General features: G+C 34.8%; 2 protein-coding genes across 16 annotated transcripts; both read left to right on the top strand.

Moving 5' to 3' along the window:
• The first annotated feature begins 2,147 nt into the window (after positions 1–2,147).
• LOC8262408 (proline-rich receptor-like protein kinase PERK3) lies at positions 2,148–5,629 on the top strand. Of its 9 annotated transcripts, none has more exons than XM_048379088.1 (8): positions 2,148–2,285; positions 3,226–3,419; positions 3,505–3,734; positions 4,036–4,162; positions 4,249–4,320; positions 4,411–4,594; positions 4,678–4,810; positions 5,150–5,629. In XM_048379088.1, the coding sequence occupies exons 2-8, from the start codon at positions 3,272–3,274 to the stop codon at positions 5,393–5,395; spliced, it is 1,140 nt and encodes a 379-aa protein (XP_048235045.1). In that variant the 5' UTR covers positions 2,148–2,285; positions 3,226–3,271; the 3' UTR covers positions 5,396–5,629. The 9 variants fall into 9 exon arrangements, with proteins under 9 accessions (XP_048235045.1, XP_048235046.1, XP_048235048.1 ...); XM_048379089.1 differs by having other exon boundaries at positions 2,184–2,309; XM_048379091.1 differs by lacking the exon at positions 2,148–2,285 and adding an exon at positions 2,329–2,875 and having other exon boundaries at positions 4,085–4,162; positions 4,230–4,320.
• Positions 5,630–7,419: 1,790 nt separating this feature from the next.
• Positions 7,420–13,802, top strand: LOC8262410 (GTP-binding protein OBGC, chloroplastic). 7 transcript variants are annotated; one of them, XR_007217303.1, is made up of 8 exons: positions 7,420–8,553; positions 8,791–9,064; positions 10,625–10,916; positions 11,001–11,160; positions 11,920–12,028; positions 12,116–12,233; positions 12,792–12,909; positions 13,294–13,802. XR_007217303.1 is itself a non-coding variant. In XM_015717898.3 (7 exons), exons 1-6 carry the CDS (start codon positions 7,565–7,567, stop codon positions 12,879–12,881), a joined length of 1,914 nt encoding a protein of 637 aa, XP_015573384.1. In that variant the 5' UTR covers positions 7,420–7,564; the 3' UTR covers positions 12,882–12,909; positions 13,294–13,802. The 7 variants fall into 7 exon arrangements, 3 of the variants coding, with proteins under 3 accessions (XP_015573384.1, XP_015573385.1, XP_015573383.1); XR_007217302.1 differs by having other exon boundaries at positions 13,284–13,802; XR_007217301.1 differs by having other exon boundaries at positions 13,002–13,802.
• The last annotated feature ends 3,113 nt before the right edge of the window (positions 13,803–16,915 follow it).

The following is a 16,915-nucleotide window of genomic DNA, read 5'->3' as shown; positions in this document are numbered from 1 at the left end:
TAAAAAATAAAACGTTCTAGCAATTTGAATTAGATTTGTAATAATAAAAAGACCAACTAAATATTAAATGTTAAAGTAGATAATAATTTACCATAAAACAAAAATATAATCACTAAAGTACTAAATGATTTATAAAAAGCTAAAAGCTTTGCAACAAAAGTCAGCTTTCTTTTATTTGGTTCGCTACGTAATTAAGGACATTACTTCTTATTATTTTCTCTTTTTAGCAATTTTAAAAGAGGATATATTTTACTTAAATAATTTATCGTATTTAATAGTCGGATAAGTAATATATATTTTAAATATAATATATATTAAAATAATAAAAAAGTAACTTAAAATAATGTAAAATATAATATATAAAAAATAATCTAAAAAGAAACTATTCTTTGTGGGTGGTAGCCCCGAGAATCATAGCCACCGACACCCGTGTGATGCCTTTCTAATTCCATAATGAGATGGTTAATTGTATTCTATAAGTGATTAGTACTATTTTAATTTTTTTAGCATTTTTATTTTGATAAAGTTCAAAATCCTCTTACTATTTCTTTCTCACGTCTCAACCAATGTGTGATTGCATGGTTATGATTTATTGAAAACGAAGTGCTCATTTGTATGTGTTCCCTCCCATTTCATAATCCCAAAATAAAATGTTAGGTGTGAAATGATTGGCTGGAATATGCTTCCAGACTGAGGACCATCAGTGCAGGTGTCAAGCACCCACATTAAAGAAGCCTGAATGCCAGGGTACATTATTTTGAGACCTGTGTTTTCCTTTTTTCTTCCATATGCTGTTATGTTATGTTGGCAGCTCTCTGATTACTTACTGTTAAGTTCCTGCATTTGTTCTTATTCTAAAGGCTTCAGCTTTATTTTTCTGTAGAGATAAGCCCCCAACTTGGTACTTGTTCTGCAATAATTTTCTGCTGCGTACACTCCAACTAAAGGGAGGGGAAACCCACCCTTTCTCTTCAATTATGCATCTGCAGTAAATATGGGAAATAAACATGAGTGAGTTAGAAAGGATTTGAGACTTAAAAGAAGAGGAAAAGAAAAAATAAATATGAACTTGCGAATGATATACATGGCATTGGCATACTTTAAGGTGACAACCTTATTATATGAAAATAGAGGCCCACTAAATAGTATAATATTGCAAGGCAAAGTATGCATCCCTTGGATCTTCCTTTCCCTTGACCATGTTGCATAATAATCAACTGTTAGGAATATATTATTTCAAGATGCTTATTCTCAACACCAAAGAGAGTAAGAATGTCAAAGTTTTTCTTTTCTTTTTTGTGAGTGATAAAAAGATGACTATCTCCTGAATTAAAAATAAAATAGTAAGAAGACTCCTATCATTTTGATGGACCACAAAAAGTCAATCTCTTTTTCATTGGCCTGAAATTAATTAAATCATACAGCAAGATCATTGTTCACAGCTTAAAATGCCAGGGAGTCAGTCAGTCAGTCACAAGATTCTCATCTCCGCTTCAATCAGACATACTGATGTGGAAGATATTCTGACCAGTAGAGTCATTATTTTGTTGGTGTTATTATTTATAGTTAATGTATGATGGGGTTGATGCAATGAAGAAAACAAACAAATGCACTCTCAGAAAGAAACAACCTTTTGCAATCAGGGCCATGCATAAACATTACTAGCTTGCTGCCATAATCTGAGGCAACAGATCCAAACAATCCCCAGTTAGAAATCTTTTTCTTTCTTTCTTTCCTAATTCCTTACCCTCTCTTTCTGACATGGGCCTCTAATATACCTCTGCCTAAAAGCCTACACAAGATGACAACTCCCTTTCTAGCAATGCTCTTCTACTTTCCAGCCCAAACCAAAATAAAACAAATTTAAGAAAGAAAACAAAATAAATAAATGAGAAAGAGAGAGAGAGAGAGAGAGAGAGCGAGAGGAGAGGCTTAAAATTTAGTGATCTTCCATATCTTGGTCACAACAGCTCAATCATATATATGCCAAGAAATAAATAAATGCAGAAGCAAGCAAATAGTGGGGGGAGGAACCAACTGTTCATTTTTGCCAAAACAGCAAATGTTGTTTATTCTTAGGCAATAAAACCAGGAACATGTAGCCATGAAAACCAAGTACCTGTTTAAACTAGCTGTGGTAATGTCTTGTTGGATCAGTTGTCATAGACCCCATCTGAGGATGAGGAGTCCCATCTCTGTATACTAAAATAAGAATCCCACTTCCCCTCTTTCCAGATCAGATGACAAAAAAGAGGCAAAAAGGAAGATAAGAGAGTGAATTCAGGGTAGGAAGGCTTGGGATTGATAGAGTAATAACTACCTTTTTCTTTTGATCCCTCTCCAATAATTATGTCTTGCATTGGCTGTCCAAATAATGTCATTTTCATACATGTCTGTATCTTTGTAGTAAAAATCAAAGTATTTACAGTTGGTAAACAACCACCCACATGGGCCATTGATTTTTTTCTTTTATTTGTTGGTAGAGAGATTCCAAATAAAGGAGCTACAGAGATAAATGAGCTCTGTGTTTGTCCAAAGATTTCTACATGAATTCATGTAATGTTCCTCTTCAATTCATTTACCAGACTACCAACCTCTGCCCATGCATTAAAAGTCTTCTTCTCCTTCTTGAAGAGCTTAATTTGTCAAGACTGCAAGCAATGCCAAATATAAACCAGCATGAGATCTATCAGGAGTAGTAGATAGGGTAATAACTTTTGCTTGTGTTATTTATAAATTTCCCCAATGTTACCCTTCTTTTCCCATGAAACCGAATAACAAAAAGGGAGAATATGCCTTGGCAAGGAGCCAAGTACAGGATGTTGTTTGGTGTAGGGTTTCCCTGATGTCTATTTCGGTGGTGCTAAAAGTGGAGGTACTTTGAGAAGCAAATGAGCTGTCTGCTAATATCTTATTCAGATTATAGCAGCATCGAACCTTGTCTAGTATCCTTTTTCCACTTACTTTGAGATCAGTCAGTTGTGTTTCTGATAGCTGTCTTTTTGAAACTTTAAAAAGAGAAATTTCAATAGAAAGGACAATTTGATCAATTGTTTCCATTACTGGTACTCAAATCCAGAACTCTAATCTGCAAATTCTGGTTTGCAATTTGCAAAAAGATTTTTTTTTTTTTTTTTTTGTGTGCGCATTCTATAGAGATCAATTACCGATTCTAAGTTGTTTGAATACTTCAAACTATAACGGTTGTTTTCTTCTGCATTGCAGTTTCAATGCTCAAGCTTGTCGAAGGAGAATCGGAAGGCCTTACCTCATGTCAAAGCCTTATGCTGCAATAGTTGGAGGAGCTGTAGGAGTGGCGCTTGTTGCAGCATTCATCATACTGTGGTTCTTCAAGTCACATTGTAAGAACTTCTCAAATAAGAACTCAGAGACAGGTTCTTCAGATCCATCTGCACTAGGTAACTTATATCTAGGGACACAAAATTGGAAAATACTTTCATTTGTGGGACATTCACTAATTCTCTTTATAACTTATGACAACAGAGTGGAGTAGAGGAGGTAGATCCAGTTCAGCGCCTAGCCGCTATATATTTGGTTCACAAGGAGCTAGGCAGTTCACAATGGATGAGTTGGAGCAAGCTACCAAGCAATTTAGTGACAGTAATCTCATTGGATATGGAAGTTTTGGTTCGGTATATAAAGGTTTGCTTCATGATAGTGTCGTAGCCATCAAAAGGCGTCCAAATGTTGCTCGAGACGACTTTGTGGCGGAGGTATAATTAAGTAACTTTCAAATTTTAGCTGAATTCTAGTTGATATTATCATCTATATAATCTTCATCCCAAACTAGAGGTTCTTTTAGGCAACAATGCTTAATGATTGAATGCATGAGCTTCTTTGTGCTTGGTCTTTCAAGTGGAACAAGACCTTGGTGAGAAAGAACATACATCAATGCAAGTCTAAATGGAAGATAATCCAGAGCAACTTCCTTCTGCTAAGAACATAATAACCTTTGTAAGAGCTTTAAGTTACCACAATTTAAATGGACATTAACAAACTTCTTCTGGAGAACAGGTAATCTATTTGTCAGAAATTCGACACCGTAATTTAGTTTCCCTTCTAGGTTACTGCAAAGAAAGAGGATCACAGATGCTGGTCTTTGAATATGTACCCAATGGCAGCATGTGCAATCACTTATACGGTACGATTCTTTTAGCATAACCTATTCTACGTGATCCTCCGTGATATAATATACATATTTTTCACAGCAGTTCATCCTCTTGACAGATAGAGGGTTGGAATCATCAACTAAACTAGAATTCAAGCAGAGGTTGTCCATAGCTCTAGGGGCAGCTAAAGGTAAATACCAAGGTATCCAATGAGAAAATTTCAGAATCAAGTCAAGAGTCCTAAAATGGACTTACAATTAACTGTTCATTACTAGTGCAGGTTTATGCCATTTGCATAGCCTAAATCCACCTTTGGTACACAAGAACTTCAGAATGGCTAACGTCTTGGTTGATGAGAACTTTATTGTAAAGGTCGCAGATGCAGGGATCTCAAAACTTCTTGAAAAGATAGAAGAAGCAGGTCCATCTTTCACATCTGGTGTAAACGTTTTCCAGGATCCAGAGTATGTTTCGTCCTAACCCAGTTCATTTTTGGTGTCCAAATATAAATAGTTTTCCCAATTTAAGATATCCCTAATGTATTTAGGACAGAAGTATCCGGGACCTTCACTGAAATGAGCGATGTTTACAGCTTCGGGGTGTTCCTTCTGGAGCTTTTAACTGGACAGGAAGCAGTGCATCTTGGTTTCTCAGGAACTGATGAAAGCTTAATTCAATGGGTAAGTAAATGAACTACAATTTCTGTTCATTTTTCCTTTCGGGTTATTTTTATTTTGGAGTTCAAGAAGCAAAATAGTGAGCAGTAATGAGGTTTTCTTGAAAAGAAAACTAATGGATAAATGTATTGTCTATCGAGATAGAAATCTACAATATAATGTTATGCTCACTCCTAACAGTTAAAGGATGCTTTTGAATAATGTTCCGGTTAAAGTTTATATCAAATTGATAGGCACAGAACCTTGGAGGAGTTGCTTGCCTCAGAAAGTTCAGTGCAAGTTTATGTTTCATTAAGGTTAATTTGAGGGTTATACTAAAGCTGGAGGTATAAATTTGTGAAGGTGGCTTCTCGACTGAACTCAAACAGTTTTGTGGACCGTCGACTCATGGGCAGTTTCACTAGAGATGGAATTAGGGACTTGATCAGGCTGACACTGCGATGCATGAGTTTTCCAGGAACAGGGAGACCAAAGATGGAAATGGTTGTGGCTGAACTTGAAAGGATACATGACAGAGAGATGGAACTAACAACTGTCATGGGTGAGGGTACTGCTACATTTCTTAAAGGAAGTGAGCTATTTACTTAAAAATGGAACCAGAAGTCACAAAATGGTTGGTCTATATTATGCCTGGGCCAAGCTTAGGCTTAATAGCACCCATTTTCTCATTGAGCGAAGGGTAAGATTGATTTTTCGATCAAAAGTACTATGTAACAACAACAGCATTGGAGGGGGAATGAGAGAGTTCTTGAATAAATGTAAGCAAAGTGTAAGTATGAATTTGTGTATCTAATGAAGCAAAGTAATAGCATTTTAGAAGAAGATTACATTTATCTATCAACGTTTATCATCTATTTAGTCAGGCACCACCACAGTCGATATCCATATGTTTTTAGACCAATAAATATATCCAAGAAAACTCAGAGTCTCCAGAGCAAAATTTATGTGATCCAGCATCACTATCACATTTAACATTGAGAAAAGCCTCTCAACTCTATAAAAATATTAAGGATAGGAGCAAATATTTGTCATACATGTTAAGGATAGGAGCAAGTCTTAATCTCCCTGTTTATTGACAGCTTTTGCTTATGTTGCACAAAATACTTGTTCTAGTTGTTTCGACCACCATGGTATGTAGACAATAACAATTTCTCTCCTCGTGCAGCTCCCTGTGGACATAGCAACAGAAACTACTGAAAAACTCTGTAAAACCAGAAACAAATTAATATGCATAGACAATACAAGACATTACTTCCATATAACTCACATAGCCAAAGAGGACATGGAGAAAACAACTTGAAATGAGACAGCAATATTTTTATCTCCTTTTTTGGTCAATAAACTAATTCCATAAGAAGTATTCCTTATTTGATTAAACAATGCACATGCTCTATACGAGAGAAAAATCCACATAACAATAACTGGCTTGGATGACAATAAAATTCTAATTCCTTAGGCAGGACTTTCCCCGACTCAAACCAATGCATGAAAGCGCCTTACTGACGCTAAAAAGCTTTACTTTTGTTTTCTTTTCTTTCCTTTTCTTTTAAGCACCGAAACTGTTCCATTTCCCCGAGTCAGAAAGGTACACTCAATCTGACTACAAAGATTGAAGGATATGAGCAAGGTAATATGGCCATGCCTGTCTGAGAATCCTACGACCGACATTGGCAAGTGAAATTATAAATTAGTAAATTTCAGTGAAAAAGAGCATAAAGTTGAGGATAATGACAAGCTTCAGCTATCATTTTCAATGCGCAAGCGTGGGGACCAGAAGCACAATAACTCTGAAAAATCTACCAGGAAAGATAGTGTTACAATGACTAGAAATCAATTAGGGGAATCCTTGCTTGATTCTGCTGCGCAATTCACTGAAATAATATTTACTTACGTCCAATATAGTACCATGGATGTCAACTATATTAGCTTATGAACAATCATTAGATTCAAATAAAAATAAATCAAATACGATTCAAGTTGTTCCTAAACCACATCAACCCCACTAGATTTTCGTTGTCCCCCTTCTATCAAGATGAGATCCACAATGATTCCAGTAACGGGTCCAGAAAGATTTTCGGTCTACCCCACAAATTTATCTATCTTTACACTATTTCAAGCAAAGGCTGAGCTCCATATGGTATTAGTTTCTTCAAACTCACACCAGAAAAAAAGAAAAGAAAAGAAAAAGGAAATTAAAGAGAATGATAGAGAGAAGTAACTGATGTCACAAGAGGAGCCTGTATTACAAGCACGTACCAATATCATACAATTCGCACCCAGATCAAGAAAATTGTAACCACAGCAAATGAAATAAAAGGAAAGTCATAGCAAATTTTTCAGACTTTTCAAGATTTTAGTCAAATTTATTGACACCTGAAGAGCACAGAAAATGTCTTGCAGAATCTTCAAGTGGGACAATAGCTTAGCTGTAATTAATCAAAAGATCCCGAGGCAGAGACCAGACTAGAGAGATATATCAGTATCATATAGCAACAAGTACGGTTATGTTGTTGCTCTTCAATCTCTGGCGCCAAAGTATCATTGTTATTACTTTTCTGTATTTATATTTTTGCCCTTGTACTTTTACCTCATTTATACACTGATCTATAAATCTTCTCTCTCGGGCTTCATCATGGGCCTAGCCTTTCCCCTTGGGCCTAGACTAAAAAATCCGGAAAACGACGTCGGATCTTTCCATTTGAAGATACCACGGCATCTCTAGCATTGCATCGCTATCTATCTATCTATCCACCTGAAATGGCTTCCATATCCATAGCCAGCTTCTCTCCACAAGCTCTATCTCGTCCAAGAACTCAAAACCCTAACCCTAACCCAAAAAAACCGAATCGAAACCCCAGCTCTAATTTCAAGCCTCAAAAGAGTAAATACAACAAATTTATTGCACAACCACTGACCTTATCTGGCGGCGAAGCCACAACCTACACTCGCCTGCCGCCGAGAGAAGATTTTACCCTTCCGTCCATCGATTTTAAAGCGGCGGAAGTTAAGCTCCGCAATTCAAATGTAGCTGAACGCCGAAACGACAACGAGGATCACCGTTTCGGTAGTGAAGAAGAAGAAGATGATGATGATATTGATGGTGAACTGCAAGTTGATTATGGTAGATTTGAGGTTTACGAGGTTAATTCTGATTATGAGGGTGAAGAAGAAGAGGAAGACAACGATATAATTGAAAATGGCAAAACTGTGGATTATTACGATGACAGGGACTTTTATGATGGAGAAGGAGAAGGAGGAGAAGAGATTGATATAAAAGAGAAAGGAGTGCCAGCTGTAATGCGATGTTTTGACACAGCGAAAATCTACGTAAAAGCGGGAGATGGAGGAAACGGTGTTGTAGCATTTCGTCGCGAGAAGTTCGTGCCATTAGGTGGGCCCTCTGGTGGAGATGGAGGTAGAGGAGGAAATGTATACGTAGAAGTTGAGGGTTCAATGAATTCGTTATTACCATTTAGGAATAGAGTTCATTTTAGAGCTGGGAGAGGGTCCCACGGGCAAGGGTCTATGCAAAATGGCGCCAAAGGAGAGGATGTAGTGGTTAAGGTTCCGCCAGGTACGGTTATTAGAGAAGCGGGAAAAGCGGAGGTGTTGTTGGAATTGTTGGATGCCGGCCAAAAGGCTTTGCTGTTGCCTGGTGGTAGAGGTGGTAGAGGAAACGCTGCGTTTAAATCTGGTACTAATAAAGTCCCTAGGATTGCTGAGAATGGTGAAGAGGGAGTCGAAATGTGAGTATCCTTCTCTTATATCACTAATGTTCGTTTTGTTTGTTAGGATCTGTATTAGTTTCTACTGTGATTTATCTGATATTGCATGGCTAAGAATTTTCATAAATATTTATTAACTCATTAATTCTCCTGAGAAAAATAAAATTAAATAAAAACTCGTTAATTTTCATAGACTAGTAGTTTGGGAGAGTTACTTTTGATTTGTGTATACAAGGATTATGATGGTCTCATGATCAGGTGGTTGGAGCTGGAGCTAAAGCTCGTTGCAGATGTTGGAATCGTGGGTGCACCCAATGCTGGGAAAAGTACACTTTTGAGTGTAATAAGTGCTGCACAGCCAGCAATAGCAAATTACCCCTTTACTACTTTACTTCCTAACCTTGGTGTAGTTTCATTTGATTATGATTCTACAATGGTTGTGGCAGACCTTCCAGGTCTACTCGAAGGAGCACATCGGGGTTTTGGTTTGGGCCATGAGTTTCTACGACACACAGAAAGATGTTCTGTACTGGTACAAGTTTTTTATCATTACTGCAAGTAGACCTGACCATAGACCAGTTCCAGCCCCGGGTCTTTAATAATGTTATTCATGAACTTTGTCGGTGTCTAAATCAATATAACGGCATCAGACTGTATCGTCTGGTATCGTAGATTTTGAAAAACAGTTAGCAAAATAATTCAAATAAAAAAGAAATGATTAATAAAGTTTGATATATAATTCATTAAGTTAATAAACACTTATATAAGCATGTCTTTATTTAAAAACACAATACATAAAATAGTTATGAATAGAACATAATAAGCTCTATCAAGTTAAATAATTCCCTACTAAGATATTTTCTTCACTTAAAGAGAAAATATTTACTTAATACAAGAAAATAAAAATTTCTTCGATCAATACGCGTTGTCCGTATCAACCCAAACTACTTTCAAGTCCTGTAGCATATTGTTCCTGTACCCTGTTGGTGCCTCAAGAATTAAATATGTATTACTGTTAGTTAATACCTTGTCTAGTTCGAATCCACTCATAGAAAACCTTACCATTTTATGGTTCTGATTCCAATCCTGAAACTAAGGGGACCAGTTAAGCTCCCAATTCACCACCCCACTCCCCAACCTAAACCCATGGTTCTTAATATTGGCCAATACATTATGTATCGCCATGTTGTAATGGAATTTTGGCCTTGTGATACATTATTTACCGATATGTTACAAGAGATTTATAAAAACTCAGTTTTCATTAGTTTTTCGAACCCTACTTACATTTTCTAACTCTATCCCTTCATTTTAGCTTCGATGAAAGAAAGAGGCTCTTCACTAAAGAGTATTTAGTCAATATATTTCTAAGTTTGCTTATTTAAACAGGAATTATTCTTAAAAATTCACAGTAGCAGTGACCGTTTCAGTCTGATACATTGTGATACAGTCTAATATTGTTGTGCAGTTCATCTGATACAGTTCATGGTACTGTCAGTTAAAACCTTGTATGAACCGAAACCAAATTGGAACCTGCTGCCTGGTTCCATCTTGTAACCGTAATGTTCAAAGGAATAACTTTTTACCATGAGAAACGGAAACTGGAATCGGCCCTGTTCCCTAAGGACTGGTTCCGGGCCACCCTTTGGAGAAACGAGAACCATGGTCGGTTCTAACTGCAAGTGATCATTAGATTTGGGTTCTCTAGCTCCGCTGTTACTGCTGTAGTTTTCTGTTTGAATGTTTTGCTAACATGTAAGTTCTTGCTAAAGTCCAAACCCTGGTCCGCTTATTTTCTTAGGTGATGTCAATTTATTGAAACAATTTGCTAAATTCCTTTTGGAAATAGAATTAGCAACTGCATACATGATCTGATATTCTTGTAGAAACATAAGAACTATACTAATGTCAATTGAACAGTTTCGAACTCAATTGGAGGCACTCATGACTGATGATTAGATAATGATTCTAACTATGTCACGGTCTTGCTTTATTTTCCCTTTCTAATTTTTCTCAAAAAATTTCTTCTTGATAGACCTCATCCTTTACAACTCCTAGGTCACCTTTTGGACTAATGGAATCTCTGTTGTTTTAGGTACATGTGGTTGATGGCTCTTCGCAGCAGCCAGAATTTGAGTTTGATGCTGTTCGTCTTGAGCTGGAATTGTTCAGTCCTGAAATTGCTGAGAAGCCTTTCATAGTTGCCTATAACAAAATGGATCTTCCAGATGCTTATGAAAACTGGTCATCATTTATGGAACAATTAGAAGCTCGTGGGATTAAGACTTTCTGCATGAGTGCTGTGAAAAAAGAAGGCACACGTCAAGTGATTTGTGCTGCTTATGAGCTTCTACGGAAAAGTAAAGACGCCAATCAGGAGTCCGAAGGTAAAATTTTCCACATTCTTGTGCATACTACAAATAATTTTTATCTAGATTTACATTGTATTCAGAGTTTCTATTAATGTGCAGGTTGGATAGATCCAGCAAATTTGAATCATGTAGCCGATATGGTACAGAAGCAACGAAGAAGCCCTATCAATGACTTTGAGATCTTTCACGAAAGTGGTTCCAATACTTGGCAAGTGATTGGGTCTGGATTACAACGTTTTGTTCAGATGACAAATTGGCGGTAGGTTTCTTTTGGCAATAATTTAGTCCAAACATATTGTTGCTATTTAGTCTTCTTTATTCTTGTTGTTTACATTCATTAACTATTCTACTCATTAATTTCCACTCAACATTCTGAGAGTGACTAATTTTTTCAGACCTTCTAATTGAAATGTCACCTTGTTAGGACTATACTGCATACTCTGTCTTTTACATGGATACCCAGTCAGGCTATAAACGATGACTTCATAAGTAGTGCTAAACTGAAATTAGGGTTCAAACCAGTTGGATTCAAACAGATAATCCACTAACCTCTCTGCCCAACATCATAATTAAACTTCATTTCATTGCACTGCCAAGCTGCAATCTCTCTTGTTCAGAAAGGAATTGCTGAAGTTGTATCAGTTGGCTGTCTTTCCTTGGCTTGTAGTTGCAGTAATACATTAGTATGTATTGGAATGAGATCAATTCACTTAAGACTGCAATATTCATTCTATGCTTGCTATCCTGCTACTGCCCAGAAATTATTTTAAAATTATCAGTTTCCCTTTAAAGTTGTCTGACATTTACTAGAACCTGTGTCATATATGTTATTTTTTACTTGGCTCAAGTGTCTCAACTTGAATGCCTAACGGTTTATATGCACAATCCAGTCGTACTCCTTGATTATTCCTTAATATTCTGGTTGGTTATATTCTGTCTTTGGAATGAATGATCCTTTATCTTTTTATGTTCTTTTAGGCTTCTATTGATGGTATGTTTAATAAATCTTTTCAAATAGATATGCAGATTCTGAGAGAAGGTTCCAGCATGTTTTGGAAGCTTGTGGTGTGTACAAGACTCTCAAGAAGATGGGTGTCAAGGAAGGTGACACAGTGATTGTTGGAGAGGTATGTACCTAAAATGCTTTATATTTTTAGAATTGGTAATTCACTCACTCCTTTTGATGCCTAACTTTAGCCCTACGTACTTGCCAGCACCCATGTGCAGAACACTTGCTCATGCTCACTGATGTCTATATGATGATGGTAGTGTGATAGACTTCAGTTATGATTTATTGCTGCAGGCACTTAAGAATCTTGAATTTCAAATAAGGTGCATGGTTAACTTTACTGTTGCAGTAGTTATACTAACAAGCACTTAGTTTTGCACTTAGTTTCAATTTAATCACTCAATTTCAATTGATTTTGTTTAATCATTCAATCTCAATTTTCATTACAATTTTGTCACCTCCGGTATTAAGAGACTGACACATTGTGTTTCTCTCTCCTAATCACTCTATCCTTATGGGTTATTTTCTCGATATGTCAAACATAGGTGACTAAATTTAATGCTATTCAAAGCTGAATGATTTAAATTTAGTGACCAAATTGAAAATAAGTGTAAATTTAAGTGATAGTTGGTATGTAAGTACCCCTTCTACTCTTTCTATCAAAGTTCTACCACTTGTAACTTATACGTGTTATAGACTTAATATTGGCATTTAACATGGAGTTAACCATTTTCTGAATGAAAAAGAATACGAGTCGTTACTGTTGCCTGATGTCATTTTGTTGGCCCAACCTCTTGTCCTTAAAGACCTTGTACTATGTATTTCATCATTGTTGCAATTACAGTGATCATAATATTTTTTTTTCTTCTCTTCCTAACCAGATGGAAATGGTCTGGCATGACTCTGAGAGTCCTGATCCCTCAAATTTGAAGAGAAGATTTGAGTCAGCCAAATGGCCTGACTTGATGTAATTCTCTTGAATTTGGTTGATCAAAGCAGGTAAATCTTTTTCTTGTTCATAGGGCCAAGTTATTTAATGTAAGGAGGAGAGTTTTTTAACAATCTCATGATTTATTGCTTATCCATAATAGGGAACTTCTAGAGTGAATGGTAATTGTTGCCTCAAATACTTCCACTAAAGCAGCTAGATTAAAGACGATTCTGTTTTTGGGTGTTTGCAACAGCCTACTACTATGCAGACAACTCTTACTGAATGAATTTGTTACTTCTCTAAGAAATGTCACAGCATATCTTCCCCCAGTCTTTCTGTTGCTTAAATTTCTTTGAATAATTATTGGAAGCTTTCAAGATTAAAAGGATGGGAAGTTATTAATATAGCTTGAAATTGATTTTCCCTGAATAATCACAAGCAGTTCTTGCCAGTGATTTGGGCATGGCAAGGAAGCCACGGGGGGCAAAAGTGTAAAGCTATGAGATTGTCCCTGCCAAGCCATGAGACTAATGAATTCAACAGGTATTCCTGGGCTACATGATATCTGAAGCTGAAGATAAGCTGATTCTTTGTCGTCATTGCAGTTGCCATCTGCCCAGGTAATTGTCAAATGGAGATCAAGGATTTGATCCCTGAAGGTTAGGTTTTTCTTTTTGCTTTTTAATTTTTAATTTTTAATTTTTAATTTTTTTGGATAGAAATATGTCCATTAAAACTAAAGAGTCACAGAAAACATTATAGTAGCTACCCATCTCAAGAGGAGCTTCGGTTCCACTGAATTAGGAAAACCTAGAAGCACATCATCAGTGAACAATTTATCTCTAGATGAATTATGCATATGTTCATTCTTAGCAGAGGTGTATCTCTCTAATATCTTACAAGTGTATTGATGGTTTTAGCTACAGGAAATTTATTTATATAAATTCCTTAATTATAATAATTCTTTCTATATGTGTCATAAGGACATCATATTCAGTCTTGCATATTCCATCTCTTTTGTAAGGCATCAGTATGCTAACAAGAAACAATTCACACAAAATGAATTAAGTAAGAAGCTGTAACCTAATAGAGTGAGATGATCAACCATACCATGGAATCAAGATTCTAAACTGAATTTTCAGTGGTAAATAATAAAAAGAGAAAAAAGACTCAGAGATTTATAATTACTTAACATGGAATAACAGTTTCTCTATGTAAATTTAATTCCCATACTTATTTTTATATTCTAATTGAACAGGCTTCTAAAGAATAACACAGAATCTCATTCATCATTCCAGACCATCTGATATATATATATATATATATATAAAATGAAAAATCAAACGTCATCCAATGAATCTTTGATCTATAAATAATACACGGAGTGAAAAGATTCGCTTTTACTGTATGAGTATCCGAAATCTAACACCCAATGAAGCCCCATCCGTACATTACTTGCACCCCATAACCGTAATTTACGTCCGAGTTTTTTACACGTGGATGACCTGGATTTAATTGGGGCCTACATGAGCGCAACTGGGATGTCCAATCCTGACACGTTTCTTTAGTGGGTCCATAGAAAAACCAGCTTGATGACATGGCAACAGTGTCCATGTAATAGTAGCCGATACTAGGTTTGGTCTTGTTCAGGTTACGTGGCAATCTCGCGTTGGTCGACGTGTCAGTGAAATCCCGTTTTTGTTGGCCGTAAGATTTTTACTGTTGGATTCAAACAAATATACTCGAGATTGTGCAGTGGAATAGTTAAAACCGAAGAAGAAAGTAAATCAAATCTTATTCCCAAGAATCATTGTTCTTACTTTCAATTTTTAGGGTACCAGAAAAAAATGGTTGTATTTGGCCTTCCTTTTCTTCATTTGTTAATATGAATAATGATTTGAACTTAAAATTTACCATTTTCTATAAAATATAATTTCAATTTAAAAGTTAGTTACCACTTAAATTAAATATCAAAGATGGATGCATTCATTGTATTTTAAAAGAAACACACATTCTCTTGATGTTATATTAATGCCATATTTTATGGTTTTTTATTTGGGTCAAATGTGATATTTTATACTGAAACAATATGCTTCTTCTTTTTTTTTTTTTTTTTCTCTCTGTCGTATAAATGTGGCATTAGCAAATTAACAATATACTAAATTTTTCTATAAAAAGTAAATTGAATACACTGTTTTGTTAAGAAAAATATCATATTTTTATGTTCAGAATTTGACTAAACTGCAAAACATTTTTCTTTTTTTACTTTTCCTTTATTTTTAATTTAATACGAAGCTTCCATTAGATCCTGTTTTTAACAAATGTGGGTTGATATTTGAGAAACAATAGTTTCATTTAGTCCAATAATTTTGTACCAACTATTGTACTGTCTAATGTAGCTAGCATTATGGAAACATCAATAAGTATATGGAAATAAATTTATTCATTACAATCATTAATTATGTTAACGGAACAGTAAATTATAATTATGCAGGAACAACGTTTTACTTAGTGGCAATAAGCCACATATCGACTTTATATATATTTTTTTATGAATCTGTTTATTTGAATATTAGATTATATTTTTTTTTTTTTTCACTACTTCTACATATGAAAAACTCAAAACTTTTGTAATGGAGGACCATAAAACTTCTATAAAATGAGAATCCAATACTTTCCTAATAAAAGACTATAAAACTCTTTAAAATTACTAATATTTATTTATCAAAACTAATTAATAGTAAAAGAAAAAAGTAATCGGCAAGATAAAATTTTGATAAAAAAATAAAAAAAAAATAAAAGAGATATCATTTTAATTTTTTTTTTTAGTAATGAATATCTCATTAAAGAAGTTTCATCATAGAAGGCAAGAATAAGGTGGTAACTATAATGTTATAAAAGACAAAGTTGGATTTATACAGTAACTTTAGCATTTTTTTTTTCTTTTTCTTGAAAAGAATATAAGAGAGGTAACTAATTGTTGCTTTTAGTTACAATGTGGCTTCACATTACTGATGAAAAAGAACATATATTCTATCTAAAGGTTCAGTAACATAGCCTGCTTGCTTATTACTTGTTTTTTCTTTTTTCTTTTTCATTTGAACAATCATACTTAATGTGTTATTAGAAAGTGGAAAAGAAAAATTGTGAACTGAAATCTTAACATGATGATAGAAATAATAATGTCAAGATTTGACTGCCCTTTCAAATATTCAAAAAAAAAAAAAGGGCTAAACAAACTACACAACAAAAGGGCTCAAAAAAAAAGAACTCAAGTATCTATTCAAAGTCCAAGTTGTTGTAGAAAGACATGTTTATCTTTTCCCTAAATTCAGGATCACCTTTAATACTGATAATAATAATAATAATTAATTTTATTTCTTTAGAAAAATAAAAAATAAAAGTTTTTTTTTTCTTTTTTTTTTTCGTTTTGGGTGTTTGGGAGAATGTGTAAAATTCTCATCTGACTGGCTCATATATGCAAAGTACTTTTGTACCAATCTTCCTTGTCAAGAGAAGATAAGAAATATAAAAGAAGAAGAAGAGAAGAGACCCCTACACTAACATTACACTGTCCCAAACCAAAAAGTGCCGTTTGTTTTTTCAAGAACAAGAACAGGAAACCAATTCATCCATTTTAAGGAACTCAAAACTTTGTCAAAAACTGCAGTACTAGTACTAGTATTATTACTTTCTTCTCTTCATTTCCTACACAAGGGGATGACATTTACATATAGTATATGCATCTACCCTTAGCAGAGCCAACCCAGAATTTGAACTGAAGGAGCTCAAATTATAAATATTCTTATTAAAAAGCTATCAATTTTGATGAAAGTTAAATCACTTTTAAATTATAGATTTAGTTTCTAATTATATACTTAAGCTGCAAGATCATATCTGTTAAGCCTCTAATGAAGAGTTTGGATATTGGTTATCCTGTTCAAAACATTTTGTTATTTTCTTACTACAGCTTTTCTTCTTGTTGGTTTTTATTTTCTTTTTCAAGTATTTAATGTTCTAACATATTTTGGCCCACATGCAAAAACTATGATAGATCCAAGGAAACTAATTAAT

Source organism: Ricinus communis, chromosome 9, assembly GCF_019578655.1.
Source record: "Ricinus communis isolate WT05 ecotype wild-type chromosome 9, ASM1957865v1, whole genome shotgun sequence".
In the NCBI taxonomy this organism is placed as follows: domain Eukaryota; kingdom Viridiplantae; phylum Streptophyta; class Magnoliopsida; order Malpighiales; family Euphorbiaceae; genus Ricinus; species Ricinus communis.
This window is presented reverse-complemented; position numbering and strand designations above follow the sequence as displayed.